The 18,299-nt window shown below is 39.4% G+C and overlaps 1 protein-coding gene across 6 annotated transcripts in view; it reads left to right on the top strand.

Moving 5' to 3' along the window:
• LOC129771634 (teneurin-m) overlaps positions 1–18,299 on the top strand; it is a 332,131-nt gene that overhangs the window by 131,041 nt on the left and 182,791 nt on the right. For all 6 annotated transcript variants that reach the window (XM_055775492.1, XM_055775491.1, XM_055775493.1 and 3 more), the window contains one exon: positions 14,362–14,541. In XM_055775492.1, the coding sequence (XP_055631467.1) occupies positions 14,424–14,541 (118 nt within the window). In that variant the 5' untranslated portion in view covers positions 14,362–14,423. The remainder of the gene's footprint in view (positions 1–14,361; positions 14,542–18,299) is intronic.

Genomic DNA, 18,299 nt, shown 5'->3' with positions numbered 1-18,299 from the left:
AATCCGTGTGTAGTAGGGTTGCCATTTTCAAATAGTTTTATCCAGCTGTCGCACAACACGAAAAACATGAGCAGCAACAGCATGGTGCGTATCGCGGATGTGGTTAATAGCTTATCCTGTCGTGTCGTCCAGACGGCGATGCAACAACAGCGACAACAACAACGAGGTGTCGCCCAATGATGATAAGTGCCTAGTGTCGTTCAATCCTGTCACGCTTTTATTGCGCCATTAAATTCGACGAGGGGAAAGCCACGGTAACCATTGAGCCGTCGCGTTCGCGAGAAGAATAGACAATTCCCTTCGTTTCACACTTGGCGTCGAGAATAAATAACAATGCTACATTCTCCTGTTATTGTTGCATTTAAACTTGAAAACTGATTATTTTTTATTCCTTTATATGTGTCATTTTATTAACGTTTATGATTTCCTCTCTCGACTTCTCGGTGGCGGAAGATGTGGTCTTGTCGATGCGAAGGCGTCTGCCAGAAACAGAAACACCATCGAAAAGAGGTGCTATAAAAGTAACAAATAAAGCCCGAAATGGCCATCGTCGCCTTCGAACGCGTCTTCTTCGTTCGAGAACCGGGAATGGAAGGGACGTACTTACGTACAAAAAGGTTATTCTTCATCGATGAATAGACAATATGGCTTCGGAAATATCCACGGTTGTTATTTTATGACTGTTAAAGCTGTTCGGTTGCAATATACGACCCCGGTAATTGCCTCCAAGTGGAAATTGAATTTTCCAACTGCATCAGCGTTTAGCGGGCCGATAACTTCGGATGGATTCAAAGATGTGTTACCCCAGAATTCTTCTGCTTGCTTGGAGGAGAAGAAAGCCCCAAATCGGAACCATTATCGTGTTGGCGCCAGGCAGAGTCTAGAAAAAAAAGAATAATATTTCGCTTCACTTGATTAACCAGCGGTTGGTTGGCTGCAAATCGACGCTGACAAATGATCCGCAACCAGAGACTGCTTTAACTCATGGATGGGCCGTCGCGAACTTTTCCTCTGGGTGGGGCACTCTCCGTGGAGAAATGGGCGAATCATGATTTAGGTGATTTACTTACTCGCCAAACGTAGCAACAGCAGCAGCAGTAGCAACGCACAGTATCGAAAGTTTGGGTCGTTTAGTTGTCACAGATGGGTGCCTGCGAGCGAATGAATCGTACGGCTCATCAACTCTAATTCATAATCCGAGGAGATAGTGGTTTCGGGATAACGGCATTTGGTACAAGCATCGGCGGCTGGAAACAATTGCGGTTTTTTAATGTTCCAGTTATGGCTAGGGACGGGTGTCCAAAAACGAATTGAAGTACAAATAAAAAATCGTATTCAAAACCATCTTTATTATACTGCCGTTCCATCTCTTTTTGGGTAGTCAGACACTCTAGTGATCCTTCAATGAGAAGATTTTGGGATTTTTATACCATCTATTCCATCATATTTTTTGACCAGGGCCTTACAAATTCACTCCCATTGTCGAATCGTCGATCAATAATAATCATACTTCATTTCAAGTTGCAGCTTATTCACGCTTGCTCAATATTTTGCTGCTCTCTTTTCCCGCTCAATCAAGAGAGCACCTCTTCTCCTTCGTTTGCGCTCCTTTCGCTTCGCATTCGAAGTTTCATGCTTTACACCGAAGTGAAATTTCCAATCGTCATTCTAAGAGCGAACTGAAATATTCATTTATTCGAGTCGAGTAATTATATATTTAAATGAAAGTTTCGCTGTTGTATTCCAAACTTACTCACTAAAATTAATGAGAAAGGTGAGGTGAAAGGTTATGCAGTAAGCCAGCATGAGTAATCAGTTTCCGGCGTCAGTGGTGTAATGGTCAGCATGGCTGTTATGTCATCCTATGCCTGTTTTAATACCACTTTTTGACGTAGAAGTACGTCTTTCAGTAAGGGTGCCAAATCAGAAAACAAGTCACGTTTTTATAAAATAGTTTTAATCCTCATGTCTGTTTTTTGCCACAAAGAAATTTAAATGGAATGAATACCAACTTTAAGATTTGTTTGATGTGGAAATTCTCCCATACATTTGTTCTGTTCATTTTTGTGTTTATCTATAAACAAAATTATCCATAACAAGCAATAAAGCAATTAATTGTAAGCAAAATACAACATTTATATACCACTGCAAAATATGCTCATAAATCTTTTGCTCGAAATACAAATGCAGTGAACAAGAACTGCAACTGTGGAGGAAGAAAACATTGCAATTTGAACCATTCGCGAATTCAAATACACAATCATTCTTTAGCTGATATCACACTCTTTACTCGATGCAAAGCCTAAGAGCAAAATCCCTTCGGATTGTCGATGGTGTTGTTTAAATTGTGTTCGCCGTCTGGTGGAGAGTGCTCTTGTATTTTTGCTTCACACGCATATATTGTCATTGCTTTTATACATTGCCAGAGCAAGATGTGGGAAAATTGTGGAAAAATGAAATGTGAATGATAAATAAAATTTTAAAAAAATGGTGCTGATGAAAAAAATTTAAACCGCTTGTGACAAAAAAGGTGGAAAAGAGAAGAGAGGCCATGATAGCGTTCTGAGAAATCCAACTACTCCAACGAATCCAATAAATCCAACAAATCCAACAAATTCAAAAAATCCAAGAAATCCAAGAAATCCAAGAAATCCAAGAAATCCAAGGAATCCAAGAAATCTGAGAAATCTAGGATATCTAAGATATCTATTAGATTCAAGCAAAACTAAAAAATCAAAGAAATCCGGCAAATACAAAACAAGAACCAAACCAACGAATCCAAAAGTCCACAGATCTAAATTTTAATAAATTCAAAAAATCAAAGACACACAAATTCAAAAACCCGAGATTCAAAAATAAAAAAATCCATAATCCCAGGAATCCAATGATTCGATGGTTCAAAGATTGAAAGATTGAAAGATTTAAAGATTTAAAGATTGAAAAATTGTGTTCGCGCGCGACCGTACTTCATCTCATTTCTATCTCATTTCTTTGTGTCTGGCTCATTAGCATATTAGCTGTAACAAAGCCGATTTTTAATCGTGTACATGTCGCATGTTTATCATATCTATAAATAGAACATTACACAGGTGCCGTTTTTCGGCGTAAGAGAATTCCTTGTATATCATATGGTACATTACACAGTAGCCATTTAGGCGTAAGAGTATTCTTTCTGTCTTTCCATTATCCAGTTAGACCACTAGACAGCGGAGACAGCTTATATGATCATTATTGTGTTATTCACAGCACAACAGCCCGATGTTTTTCTTGCTGCAAGCAGAGCTTGCGAGAAGAGAGGCCAGGACTCCGACACTGAATCGATCTCCATCGCTGATTATTGTTGCGTGGACGTAGTTATTCTGTAACAACAAAAAGATTGTCAATGAAGGCCCTGAGTTTTTAACTCACGATCGATCGTTTACTAAACAAACGCGCAACCAATGTGGCTACGAAGACCCCCTATCGAATAACATTTACCGACGGTCTATTTCAGAGTTTCTCTCTTCTGCTGTCTATTATGTTCTACAATCAGTTGTTTAAGTCTGTCTCTAAGATCCAAAAATCCACAGATTCAAAGATCTAAAAATCTGAAGAGTTACAGATCCAAAGATTCATAGATTCGTAGATCCAAAGATCCGAAATTGCAAAGATCCGAAGACCTCGAGATCAATAGATCAAAAGATCCAAAGATCCCAAGATCCCAAAATCCCATGATTCAAAGATTGAAAAATACAAAGATTTAAAGTTCATTAGATCCAAAAATCCAAGGATCCATAAATTCAAAGATAAAAGATCCTAAGATCTGGAGATGCAAGGATCAAAAGATCCCAATATTCAAATATTCAACGATCCAAAGATCTAAAGATCCAAAGATCCAAAGATCCAAGGATCCAAAGATCCAAAGATTCAAAGATCCAAAGATACAAAAAAAATCCATTTCATTTCATCCAACGATCCAAATAATATATAAATATGAAAAATATGAATACATCCTAATCGCTTCCTACAGAACGAATGTATCGACTGATGATTGATGATTCTTCCTCTTCTGTCACTGTTTGATATTCGAAATATGACGTACTGAGTAATAGTGGATGGATTGGGCAGGACCGTCTTCCGAGAAATATAGAGGGAATTATGTACACGACCGCTTTGTGGGCGTAGGACTACGAAATAAGTTCATTTAATGAACTTGTATAACACTTCGGATTCTTGAATTTTTGGGTCTTTGATTTTACGAATTTGCAAAAATTTGGATCTGTGGACTTTTGGAATTTTTTGGATATGCTCAATTTTGTTGGATTTGTTGGTTTTTTTTTTTTTGGATTTGTTGGTTTTTTTTAGTTTTTCTCGGATTTATTAGATATATTAGATATGCTAGATTTCTTGTATTTCTTGTAAAATTAATCAAAAGGTCAAAAGCAAATCAAATAAATGTCGTTCTCTTTCAGCGAGGATGCCCAATAATAAATTCACTTGCTTAGGGTTGATTTTTTTTCAGTTCGTTATGCAAAAAATACTAAAATGCATTTTTAGGCACTGTAATTTTTTAGTTCTATCGAATATTTTGATTCACATTTCAATCAAAACTAGATTTAGAACATCTTTGTAAATAAATGTATTTCTACGTTTTATGAAAAACGTAGTTGTAACACTGAGATAAAGGTGATTTTGTATTTTATGCTTCTTTCCCATACTGAAATACTGAAATCGGTGGAACTTACCCAACATAGGACTAGGCTAGCGAAAAAAAAAGGCTGAGTAACTCTGCAGATAAAAATTGAAAAGTAGCACGGTCCTTCATTTTGATTGTAATTCTAATCCAATAATCATCGCTATTCGGCTTGCAAATATGAAAAACAAATTTACAATTGAGAAATTCGAGGTTCCTAATTGAGATTGAACCAATTCAAACAAAACAAGTCTATCCCAAATCAGTCCAAAAAAAGAACATTTTACATATAGTCCCAAAGTACGATTCAATTTGGCCTCTGTGTCCAAACAAATAAATCATCCGGCTGGCCGCCTTCAAGGACACCGAAAGCGAACCCAAGAATGTAATAAAGAGAGCAAGTTTTCGCAAAACTTTCGCTTAATATACTAGAATATGCAGAGGGCAGTCTTCTTTCTTCCCGTTGCTACCGCCCTCCAAACGATGAAACGCTTTCGCAGAAATGAAAAAAAAAGCACCGAGAGTAAATATTTGATTAAACTTCGGCAAATATCATAAAACAGGATCGTAAATCGCGTGTCAATAACGGCTGACAGGAAGAGAGAAAGCCAGAGAACTTAAGCCCGAATAATGGCACCTAAATAGTTTACAACTGACTCTCGCCGGCGTTCATTTATTTTCTTTCGCCACCAGCCGGCATGCCCGTGGTCAGTTTGCCGCTTCATTGACAAACTGCTTTCCTCGGGCCGCTCTGACCGATAGTGATCCTTCCTAGAACGACGACAACGAACTCCTTCCTGCTTCGATATAAACCCATTAGCAGCAGCCATAAAAGACAGCTACTTTTGGCTAGTTCCGTTTTTCCCTCATGGCACGCAGAGCCTATAAAAGCAAAACCCTGCTCCCAAACACGCACACCCTCACATCGAAAAATATTCGGAAGAGGCTAGGCGAATTTTCACCACCATAAATATTCATAAACCAGACGTCACCCGCTGCTGGCTGGGCCAAGGAAGCGTACAAAAAAACAGTTACAACAACAACGATCGGTCAGTTTCAAGTACCCAACTGCTCGGGTCGTAAATCTGGCCCGTCGAAAAAGTAGGCCAGCAAGTCATCGTTGTGTCCAACCGAACTGTTGCCGATAATGCAAAGTAGTTACGTTTTTATGACACTTGGTAGCAGCAGTCCTCCGGGTACACTAGCGCCACTCTCTTCTACCCGCACAATCATTCGACCCTTCAAATTCTCTTATTTTCTTTCCAACTCTTAACTCTCCGACGGCGGCTTTTACGATGTTTTGAAGGGATTTTCAATTTTCTACACTTAAAACTAATTTTACGATGGTCGCATTCTTTTTGCGCCTCCGCCTTCGGGTCTCATTTTATTACGGATTTATTTTCCGTTTCGCCCATTTCATAATCCAAAAATTTAACGACCTTCGCCTGTCATATTTTAAGAGTCCCTCGTGTGGAGAGATATTCCTATGTCTTTGGGCTTCGACGCCTCGACGCCACTCGCATTTTACGCCATGGGATTATAAAATCTTCTCCACACAGATAATTCTAGCGCAGATTATGCAAATATGCCATTAGTGTTCACTCTCTGCGAGGCGCGAGCGCCTTCGACGAATACAAGTTGGCGCTAATTGGAGCGTTTTTGTGGCTAATTTATTTTCGTGCGACCAGAGGAGCAACTATGCGTAAAGTTCCACAATCACAATCAGCGGTGGGAGAATTTCTCGGTGAGAACTTTCCAGTCCGTGGCTAGAGGCCTCCGCTACCAAGGGGCAACCGTGAGTTGTTGACATCCGGCCGACAGATTTGTCAAATCGGTGGTTTAGATTTTAACAAATGTGTGAGAGCATGGGGGATTAGCTTTTATTGGTGGGCTATTAATTTCTGTTTCAATGAATGGCAGGCCTTTTCCCCCAAAGCTTGATCGGTATTTTTAGCTGAACCAACCGTTCAGCGGAGGTTTGTTGTTAAATTCCTCATGATACTAAATCTATGGTAGCCATTTGTTTTGCTGAAAACCAACGGAAATGATGATAATGAAAAGCACACGTGTGGCCATTCGTCACATCTCGTCTCTCAATAAGACAGCGCGAACGTCGTACAAGCAAATTGAAATTATCACCACATCATCGGTCCGTCACCTTTGTGTTATGTTTACGCGAGAGTTATGCTGCGAGGTGTGAGTGATACGTGATTGGTAATTGCTTGGTCAGCGCACGGAAATGAGATGTGTGGCGTTGAGTCCCTTTTCTCCGCGCTGACGTGGATGGGAAATACAATTGCCACATCAAAGGCGAAGCAGCGGCAATAGAAACAACATCAACAACAACAACATATGTTGGTTCATAAATCACAGCATGTCATGACATCGAGAACGCGCCCTCCCCCGCGCGTTCGACAGATAAAGTGTGAGATGCTTTCGGTTTCGCTGCTCTGTCATTGATGGGTGAGACAATTATCCTACCGAACAGGAACGATATGTCACTCGCAATAGTTACGCAAAGGAAGCGCCCGCCGGCAACGGTGTTTGTGTATGGGCGATAATGGGTGGTAATGGTACTCATTGTGTGAGTGTGTATGTGTGTGTGTGTGATGTTCCTTTCGCCGCTAGCAGCAACAGCAACGTAATGCTTCATCTGATGATGGGTTGATGATGCGCAAATTATGTACTCCGCACCGAGTCTTTTTCTCGCTCGAGCGACCGTTGTGCCAAGAATTAGCGCTTCGCTGGAAGCACGCAATATTGACAGAATTATGGTAAACAAGTGACAGCTTGGGCTTGTGATGATATGCCGCATTTGAATGGGTATGTTTTGTCGGGCCCGACTAGCAGAAATAACGGACATAGATAATCGTGTGTCTCAGCCCACTAAGTCGTTCAATCATATAAACTGATTCTGAGAAGCGATTAATGGCGCTAGGTGGTATCGTCGCAATCGAGACAGACGAAGGAAATGTGGCAAGATTGATTCGGAAAACTCATTGTGAGCTTCATTACCAGGAGCTTCTTTCTTTTCTCTAATGAGTGTAATTCTTCATGAGAAACAGTTTGTGGTGTGTTTTATGACCACCAAATACCAATTTCACCGAAACCAAGATCGTGTCTCATTGTGGCACCTCCTAAAGGTGGAATTACACTAAACGAGAGACCGCACCGATAGTTAGATGTCAGATAGAGGACGCCAGTTTCCGATACGTCAACTTTGTAAATATGGCTGGATTGTTGCATTATGTAACTTCGATAGAAAGACTTGTGCATCCAAGTAACCAATGTGCATTAAGCAATAGCACTGAATCAACGCTATATCCGCATGCGGTACATCGTATGAATGATTGCTTTTTAGTATGCTTATATAGGGTGGCTAAAATTCTCAACTTTTTATGGAAAAAAAAATTCGAAAGCTGAAAAGCCAGACAAAGTTTATTTTTGATATCGCACATTTCTTATTCATTGTACGTTATATCGAAGCATAATAAAAAACTCACAAACGTAGCCTATAATAAATTATTGTGTTGCTGTTTTAGTAAAGTTAATAAATAAATTTAATTAGAAGACGAAGCCAGCCTTTCTCATGATGTTTCCCTTCGTACTGTTGATTAAAGCTTTGTTCATTCAGAATCCAGAATCACAAAACCAGCTGTATTTTGGGAATGATTAAAGGTACAAAACATGCTTTAGCATCATAATACAGAAAATTCATTGTCCTTTCAGAAAAAATATATTCAAAAAACAGGAAGTGGGTTATATCTGTGGTATAACCGCAAGGGTGACGTAGGACTATCGTTTATTTAGTGATCGTTTGTTTTTAGCTGGATCCGAATCAATTCTGAATTAATGAATAAATGAATATTTGGAGGACTTCGAAAACGAGAGCGTTACGTTGGAGGCACAATATTCAGCAAAAGAAGCAATCACACAAAAGTTGTATAATACATAATACATTGCTTGTATTGTGATATGATTTGTATTCCGTTTCCAATAGACAAACTATTAGTTGCATCAAACCAGTCTACATAATTTTCGCGTTCGCGCATCCTTTCTCACAACACCTATTTCTCGTTTGAGAAACTGTTGAGTAAACATAGTTTCCCAGTGCGCATAGAGCGGGAATTCCTTCTTAAGATTTATTTCAACTCTAATAAATTACCGAAAATCACAAAACCAAATGTATTCGATCGCAGTATTATATGGATAGAAAACATTAAAATAAACTCTTTCGCAAATTCAAGGGGAACTGGCAGATTATTTTTCAGTAACGATTACATCTTTCCGGAATCTTCTCGATGCTGAACAGCAACCAAATGGAAAGAATTCCGCGCGTGTAAGTGTGTGTGTGGCGGCTGCTCCGATGCCTCAAGCGAAACCGTTTTTCGATGCTGATACTCTCTTGGTCGCCTTCTCTTCTCCTCCTGTTGTATTGGCTTTTTTACGCTCCCTCACAACTCGAAACAAGCTGAACAAAACCAAATGTATTTGGTTGCAGTGTTATATTGATAGAAAACATTAGAATAAACTCTTTCGCATCAATGTATTTTTCAATTCCCAGGGGAACTGGCAGAGTATTTTTCAGCAACGATTAGTTCTTTCCAGATTTTCCTCGATACTCGAAGCCCACCAGTGGTTAATGCTAACTCGATAACCATCTGTTAATAGCACTTGATTGAAAAATATTTGGTCGCAGTGTTACATGGATAGAAAACATTAAAATGAACTCTTTTGCATGAATGTATTTTTCAGTTCCCAGGGGAACATTTTATTTTCAGATTATTTTTCAGCAACGATTGAATCTTTCCGGAATTTTCTCGATGCTGAATGGCATCCAAACGAAGAGTTCCGCGCGTGTATGTGTGTGTGGCGGCTACTCCGATCTATTCCCGGGGAACCGTTTGTGGCATCACTCTCCTCCTGATGGATTCCCTTGTGGCCTAAGATGCACAAACAGGCTCTTGGTGACACCGTTCAACCGCGCTTTCATGATAAACAAAGAACTTCACCACAACAGCGACAACATGCTCCAATCACAGTTCAATTATAACTAAGTGGATTTCCGAGCGGCGCTCACTTATATACCAATTGGTGATTTCAATAGCCTGTTTTGAAAGCAATTTTAAGACTATTGAAACAAGTTTTTGGATCAAAAAGTAACAAGTATATAACGCGTAGACATTTTATCTTTCGAATGAAGTGTTTATCATACTATTTCGTTCAGTTGTTTAGTAGCTATTAATGTTCAAAATCTCGGTCTCCGGCGTAACGCTTTAGTTTTCGAAACTTTGATTTTACACCCCGGTATAGAAATGAAAGACGTAGTCCTACGTCAAAAAAATTCCTTTGGTAATGTGTACATTATATCGAGTGACTCCTTGGAGTTTGATAATCGTGTTCTTATTGACTTTAAACTGTATATAACGAACAATATTGGCTATAGCTTATCAATTTCTCCTAATTTTTGAGAACAAGACCAGGATAGAGTTTTCGATGACAAACAGTTCAGACCGTTCAATATGAGCCGTCTTTATTTTGTTGTATTCGTCTTTTCCCGCAGACCAAAACAGCGGAGAAAAAATTCGGATTTTCGGGAAAATCTGAAGGAAGGTAGGAAATTCAGAAAATTGAATTCCCATATGTTCTACAATTACATCATGATGAGCGTTGTTAGTCCATTCGATGTTTGCGCTAACGAAACAGATTTTCATTCGAAAGTAGAATGGGTTTTTAGGCGAAATAACGCACTCCTATACCCTCTCTCTATCTACATAAATAAAAATGGATCGCCATAATACAAGCCATGTATACTTGTATTATAAAATTGATAGGAAGATAAAATTGTAAAACGGCCAATAGAAAGATTATTTAATGAGTAGTTCTGGGTTTGAAAGCAAGATTGTGCTTAGTAAGAAATATGATTCCATTCTATATTCATATCAAATATCAATTTTAGGCGGGACGAAGTTCGCCGTGTCAGCAAGTTGACAATATATATCATATATAACAGATATCAATCTCTCGATATTATTTGAATAACAGTCGATATCGATATTTTTAGTCATATTCGTTCTGTCATTTCTATTTCCTCAGGTTTGTCTTTCATTCTTTCTTTTTATTATTTCTTTTATTCCTTCTATTCTTCTTCTTTTTCTTTTTTTTTCTTATTCTTCTTCTTCTTCTCTGTCATTCTTTCTTAATTTTTCTATTATCAGAACCCGAGATTTTGCTAATCGGATGATTGGTACTCGTACTCGTACTCTCGTTTTTGTAAACGTATGATACACATCCTGTCAAATATATACCGGGAATTTAATTTTAAGTCTTATCGCTGAACGTTTCAGATTTTTTTTTTTTTTTTAAAGTTTAAAGCGCGTTCATTTTACGACATTAAGAATAAGTTAACTTTTTTTTGCTCGACGATTTTTGATATGATGATATCCATTCGGAATTTTTTCAAAAAGCCCAAACGGCCAAGAAAAAGTCTTGGTGTTATGAGACTTTTGAGAGTGAAAATTCTTCGCAATCGGCCAGATTTGTGGAAGGATAACACGTGGATTTTGCACCACGATAATGCAGCAGCTCATCTAACGATCATTTGGGACGAATTTTTGACCGAAAATGGCACGAATGTGACTGAACAAGCACTGTACTCTCCAGAGATGGTCCGTGTGACTTTTTCCTATTTCCGAAATTCAATTTATCGCTTCGTGGGACCCTTTTTGACAGCATTTAAGACATGAAGAGAATTCCTGAATACAGCTAGAGAATGAAGAGACATCCGTTCTTTGCTTCACCTTATTGGATCTTGAAACCTGGGATAGTTTTGTAGTACAGCCCAACATAGGTTCCGCCAGCCATAATAATAACCCTCTTCAATGTATTCAATTAATAGTGTTTGTTCCGAATAAATTTTCTTTTTTTTTCGCTGGATAATTTGTTTCTTCAAAACTTCTCATGAGGTTCTAATAGACAATGTGGCCATTTGTCTCCAGTACTTTTGACGTATGACTACGTCTTTCAGTAAGGGTGCCAAAATCAAAAAAACATGTCACGTTTTTATGAAATAATGTTAACGTTAATAACTATTTTCACAGCGAACGAATTTTCATTATTTTAATATTAATTGAATCGGAAACTATCTAAGATTTGTTTGATATGCCATACCATATGGTTCCTTAATACGTAATCGGTTTATATTAACAGAAATTGAAAGCGTTCTCATATTCCAGAAACATTTGTTCTGCCCATTGAATGCTTACCCGTGCCGTCAATGACAAACAACAAATACATCAGCGGGGTATAACAGTTATATACTACAGTAAATCAGGCGGACGTAATTCGCTCGTTCGAAATGGAAATGCAGCGTTCTGAGAATAATGTGGAGAGTTGGAATATTGTGATTTCATGATCCGCTCGTTTTCCACATTGTTCGTATAAATATGCGACATTGGGCCTTATTATATAAATAGAATTGAGAAGTCAATACAATCACTATCACGATAACACCGAGCAAAATTTCGTATTTTGTTAATTGAGATAATCATTTAATCATAATCAATCTCGAATGACATGTATTGTAAATTGCATGATTCAAGCGTTTCTGGAACGTTCATCAAAGGAAAACATCAGGGACGCAAACCAAAACAAAATAATTCTCTGAAGATATGCAACAAGCAAATCAAACAAGTCGATGCTATAGACTTGCTCGGTATTTATAATAGTAAAATAGAGCTGACTAGTCAAATTCTTATTGACTCGATTTGTATAATATTACTCATTATTTATTACTCATTATTTCGTAATTTTGAGGTTTTGCACGATACAAAGGAAAAGTGGAAAATATTCCAAACAGCGATGCAACTTTATTCAGTAGAAGATTTGTGTCGATTTTCATATCGCCATATCTCAGTGCTTATGTATCTTTATAGCACACGCACACATTGTGGTTATTTTTGTGCGTTGCCTAATGTAGATTGATATCGTTATGAAATATGGAAGAATGGTGTTGGTGGAAAAAAATATTAGCGCCTGTGACCGAACGTCTGTCCAATGCGAAACGACCGCCGCGATAGCGTACGCGATGAATACTCAGCACAATGGGCACGTTGACACGAAACAGTTTGCGACATATGGCAAGTTTGTGTATTGCTCTCGCGAGAACAAGAATGAATCATGAATGAAAACCATCTTCAGCAGGTGCCATAAAACCACGCAAACCCATCGGTCCTTTTGAGGGTCACCGAAACAATCTATTGGTATGGTATTACTAAAAACTATGTTAACCCTTTGCGGTCGTTTGTTGACTCTCAGCCACCACAGCAAGAAATCAAACTGAGTACTTTATTCAACTATGTGACATTTAATATATTTTCCAAACGATCATTAGCGTGGAAAGATAAAAGCATCTCTTTCAAGGAACAAAATTTCCGCCCGTAAAGAATTAAAAATGTTAAGGTACTCTAAAATAATATCTGAAGTAACAAAAAGCGAATTGATGTTTATCAATTTTTACCGGTTTGTGTGGATTTCAGAGCTCGTACATATTGGTTATAACGATGATGATGTTTTGAACTATAGAGACTTTAAACATTCTCAGTTCATTAACCCCTAACCTAAAAAAGGCAAATTCGAAAAACAAATCTAAGCTGTAGGCGTTGAAAAAGCCATTTCTGCTGCCAGTCACTAGTTGATAAATCGTGAATGACTAATTGGTAATTTTTTCGATCGATCCTTCAGTTTTCATGCAATAGAAGCGCCGTCAAAGTGCAGTGCATTTCAAGTCGGTTGTGGAGAAGGTATTTTGCTGCGGTGTGAGCTGTGTTCTTTAATGAAAAGCTGAAGGTGAAAATTTGTTCCACCTCGGTTGCTGTCGCCACCGTCATCATCACACAACCGATTCTCTTCGGATTCCCGGTTTCCGTTGCGTTAGAGAAATGTTTTTGAAGAGTTATGGAGACATAATGTTTGCTAAAAGATACTGAAAACTACTTGGATATTCAGAAAGCAGCTTTCATTAATATCCAAAAAGTTTCATTGAATCGTATTTCCGGGCAATTTGGCGAATTTATATGTAGTAACTGGTTTCCAAATTAGAGCAAAACGCTATTAAACCTATATGTTGAAAAATCATTGACAGCCATCTCAGTTGCAAGCATTCCTTAATGTATGCTTAAAATTTTCCCTAGGAATTTTCCTACGCTTGTTCAAAAACGTTTTTTTTAAATTCCAAATTAAAAAAAATGGAATACTTTCTGATTTTTCACAAAAAAATCTTCGATGTATCATGTCATTTCCCTTGGAACACTTTCTTTAGTTGCTGCCTGCACGCATATTTTTGAACTGAAATTGAACTGAATCACTGAAAACTACGAATGAGACGTCTCGATAAAGTTCTTAATAAATCATGTTCTTCTACTTTCAAAAAAGTTACTCTATCAATCTTAATGGACTGAAGACGAATATGGTGACGATAAGCCTGAATTGTGGTTAAATAAACTTACATGCAAGCCTTGAAATCCGCTTCTGTCTAATCTAATTTTATGTGTATTAATGTTCTCATTCATAGCAAAAATCTGTGTTTTGTGCGTATGTATGTGTGTGCGCGTCAAACCTATCTTTTAACCTCCCATCTTCTATTGTTCGTATCTATAATTGATGTACAAATCTCTATTTTTCCTCCACAGGCTGCCTCCTGGACGGAGTTCCGCCTTCAGCTCCACCAGATGTACCACCACGTAATCCAACAATGAATCGAATGAATGGTCGTGTCACCGGTAACCCTACAGAGCTAGGCGTCGATTTCGAACCGTCGTGCTTAGTGCGCACCCCATCGGGCAACGTATACATTCCGAGTGGAAATATAGGTGAGTTCCATTGTTTGCCTGATGAAAGATTCATCTGATTTATAAATTGCTTTTTATCACACACGAATCACCCTGGGTAGACGTCATCAACCTCCAACCAACAGAATGTTTTAATGTCCTACATATGGAAACTGAACAAACATAACCCACATAGATTTCCACTTTCCACAACACATTTCCCCAATTTAGAATAATATTAATCCGGGACAGATGTAATGGGCTATCCGAAGTTTATGCTTTCGTAATTTTCCCTTCCTCCGAACATGGTCCCTTGGTCCAATCGAACTTTTTTACCGCCACCCAGCTTTATCTATTCCTTCCGATCTCTCGCAGTTGCTCGTTGAAGTTGGAGTTTTATTCTTCCCCGGGATGTGTTCTCTGTCGACAGAAAATAAATAAACAGCACACAAAAGTCCTGCGGATATTTTCTCACTTTTGCGGGAAAACACCCTCGAAACGAAAATGTCGACGAGTTGGGTCCGGTCGGCTGAAGACGTGGGACAAGGACAGGGACACATGTACCGAATTTACATACGTACGTGTACCATTTTAATGTAAAGTGTAGATTTGGTGCCTTTGCTTGCGCACAAAATTGCAACGACAAGCCCTTTTCCCGCCCCGTCGTTCCGCACGACCGCTTGAATTTTCCGCTTCACTTCGATCTGCCAATTGAGGCAACAGACTGCATCAGCAATAGACACGAGAGCCAAGCGCTGCTTCAACCAGTCATTCCTAGTGTTCGAACATTCCCACATCCCGGCCCAAAGCCGTGCCATTTCCTATCAGCATCATCACCATCATCATCATTTGTATCTTCCTCCTATACGTGGTTTCTTTTCTCTTTCGCACTTTGAGAGCTTTACCGTATTTGCCTTGCCCGATCGAATATTTGTGTTCCGTACGTGTACCACATTTCCAGAATAGTCCACCATGAGTGTGCGTACCCTACCACCGCACCCCGCACCCCAACCTGACAAAGATCTGCGTTTGGGTACTCAAGAAAGCCTCATACGTCAACCTCCCGATTGATCTTCACCGGAGTGGTGCGATGGAGCGTTGTGGAACGACGACAATCGATTCTGCCCAGGCCACAAAATTTACAATTATTTAATCAATAGGAAAGATAAACACCAAGCTGACACTTGGAAATAACTGGGGCTGTGGCATGCGGAGATTGGGATCAAACTTATCCCTTTTGGAGAGTCCCAAGGAAGCAGGGTGGTGGTGGGGTTCATTAGAACGATGTCAATGGAGACTCTGTGTGTTAAATTGTTGAACCTCAATGATATTTGCCATTTTTTTCCTTTTATTGCTCGAATACCTTCGACAGTTCTGCATCGAACCGATTGTTCCTTTTTGTCTGTTTCCATAATTTTACTCCAAATCGAATGCCATCCGTTCTCTCGTCCCAGCCTCCCAGTTTCCCCGCAAGGTACAATTTACATAAAATACATCTAATTGTATAAATGAACGATCTTTATCTCCATGAATGGATTTCATGTCCGCACATACACCCACCCACCCATCCTACACCCACAGCTGCACCTTTTCTTAGGATAGCTCCCCAGGCAAAAGAACCGACAGAAACGATATTTATGCATGCATAAGTACATATTCACAAAGGCTTTCATGTAACAAGCACAACATACCGGCACCGTTTCCCATCACGTTCTCATCCCCACCAATATCCGATCCGTTTTCTCATCTGGCAGGCAAATGTTATGCACATCGGACGACAGTTTCGGTTTCCCTCTTGCTGTTTGCGTACATTTGATACACACACACATGCGGGTGGTACGGTACGAGAATATCGCTCCTCGTTTGCCTTTTTGCGCACAGTCCTTCCCTATCTCTCGGAACCGCTGCATCCGACTGTGTATCGGGGAAGAAATCCCTGCACGTCAATAAGTTGCCTCACCGGGTCTTGCTGCTGCTTCTCAAGATGTGGACCATGGTTATGGTCCAAATTGATGGGAAGATGGCAGACCACACCGCCTCTGTCTCCGTTCTCTGCCGTCCGGTCACGCATTGGACAGCCAGCCTTCCCAACTCAACACGTAACCCATGCATTCTGCTGCTGCTGCTGCTGGACCATGAGATTACATGAGCGTTTCATAAATGGTGTTGCATCTTAGTTTTTTTTTTGTTGTTGTCGGTTTTGTTTGCTCGTTTTGTGTTGTCAGCGTTCGGCCTCAGCTGCTGTGTGATGGTGATGTTCCGAAGAAAGCACTGTGTCATAAATTACCTTCAATTTTTTTTCCTTCCTCCCCAAACCAATAGTGGAGGAGCCACTTTACGCACAGCTTCCAGGTTTCTCCAACCCGGTGGTGCTGAATGCAGCTACTGTTAGCTGCTGTCGCATTACAAAAGCACACAGCTTCCCATTTGGGACAGAAAGCTCTCAGAATATCTTGCTGCGAGGATCGGTGGCGGCGGAGAAGAGCAGGAAGCAACCGAGCGAGACTGACAAGTGAGTTGTTTACGACAATTTTCGTACAACGATGCACTTAAGTGGGCAGGGATGAGCAATTTGTAGCTGGGAAAAAGCGCAGGACTACGAAAAAGAGGAACCCAAGTGGCACTGTGTGCAACGTGGTGGGTAATAAACGGGGGGAAAAGGAAGGGTGGGGAGGATGTGTATGTACATTAGTTTGGTTCTGCCCGACCTCAGCAACTCAGGACCCGTTGGAACTGAGTGACGGAACGTGGGAAGAATTTTCTATATTGTTGCATTTGGGGTGGAGAGGTGGGGTGGTAGAGGCGATGGGGGAAGGTACCGGAGAGAAAAGTTTACTTCCTGAAAGGAGCTTGTTTGCAGAAATCTCCAGACGATATGTAGCAATTTTCCAGGTTTTTAATCGGAAAGAGATAGAGCGCTTCTGTTCACTCTGTTCGCTTCGGTTTGTTAAGTTATCGTTTTAGTGAATCAGATTTTCACACAAATGGGGGGATCTTTTGAAAGTAAATCAACACTGATCGTGTTGAGTGTAGCATCATCATCATCATCATCATCAGCATCTCAGAAATGAAACATAGCATCACTTCCGAACTGCAGCTTGGGTCGTAACTTTTTTGTTTATTAATATAAACTTTGTCCTTCACTGATATGTTTGGGAATCAAGGATTACGTGCAACGAACTTCGTGCGTTTGCCAGACTTCTTGCCGATCGTTCCGTTTCCGAACGTTCATTGCGGAAATTTTTTTTTTAAGCATGCCTCCAATATTATCAACAAGTTATCGTAGACAAACAAAATACTTATTAAAAACTACTATGTTTAGGGGAGAAAATTATACCAAGAGTCCAATTGATTTAATGCAAGTTAATAATTACAGAAATGCAACAAACTAATTTGAAGAATGATTATGTTTGTCCAAAATTACAGTAACTATCAATATTATCTACGCAGTTTGTTGAATCATGTATTTTTCAACTTGTTTTTGATTGTGCTCTCGAATTTCCTTCTTCAATTCAACAATTGTCAATATTTATACAGTTTTCACTACGGAAAGAGGAAAATATACATGAAAACTCAAAAACAAATCATGTATATTTTACTACCCGGAAGTAAAATATACATGATTTGTTTTTGAGTTTTAGGTAACATTAGCATCATTTTCATAGTTCAAAAACAAAATCCAGATGTCTCCCCGATCGTTTTGCGTTAGATCGCCAATAGCATTATTTGTTGCGCTGATTCTTATTCTCTTTTCCCTTAAGGCCCATTTATACGTTGCTAGTAGCTGACTTGACAATGAG

This window comes from Toxorhynchites rutilus, chromosome 2 (assembly GCF_029784135.1).
Source record: "Toxorhynchites rutilus septentrionalis strain SRP chromosome 2, ASM2978413v1, whole genome shotgun sequence".
Taxonomy (NCBI): domain Eukaryota; kingdom Metazoa; phylum Arthropoda; class Insecta; order Diptera; family Culicidae; genus Toxorhynchites; species Toxorhynchites rutilus.
The sequence above is the reverse complement of the archived record's forward strand: the minus strand, read 5'-3'. Positions and strand labels throughout refer to the sequence as shown.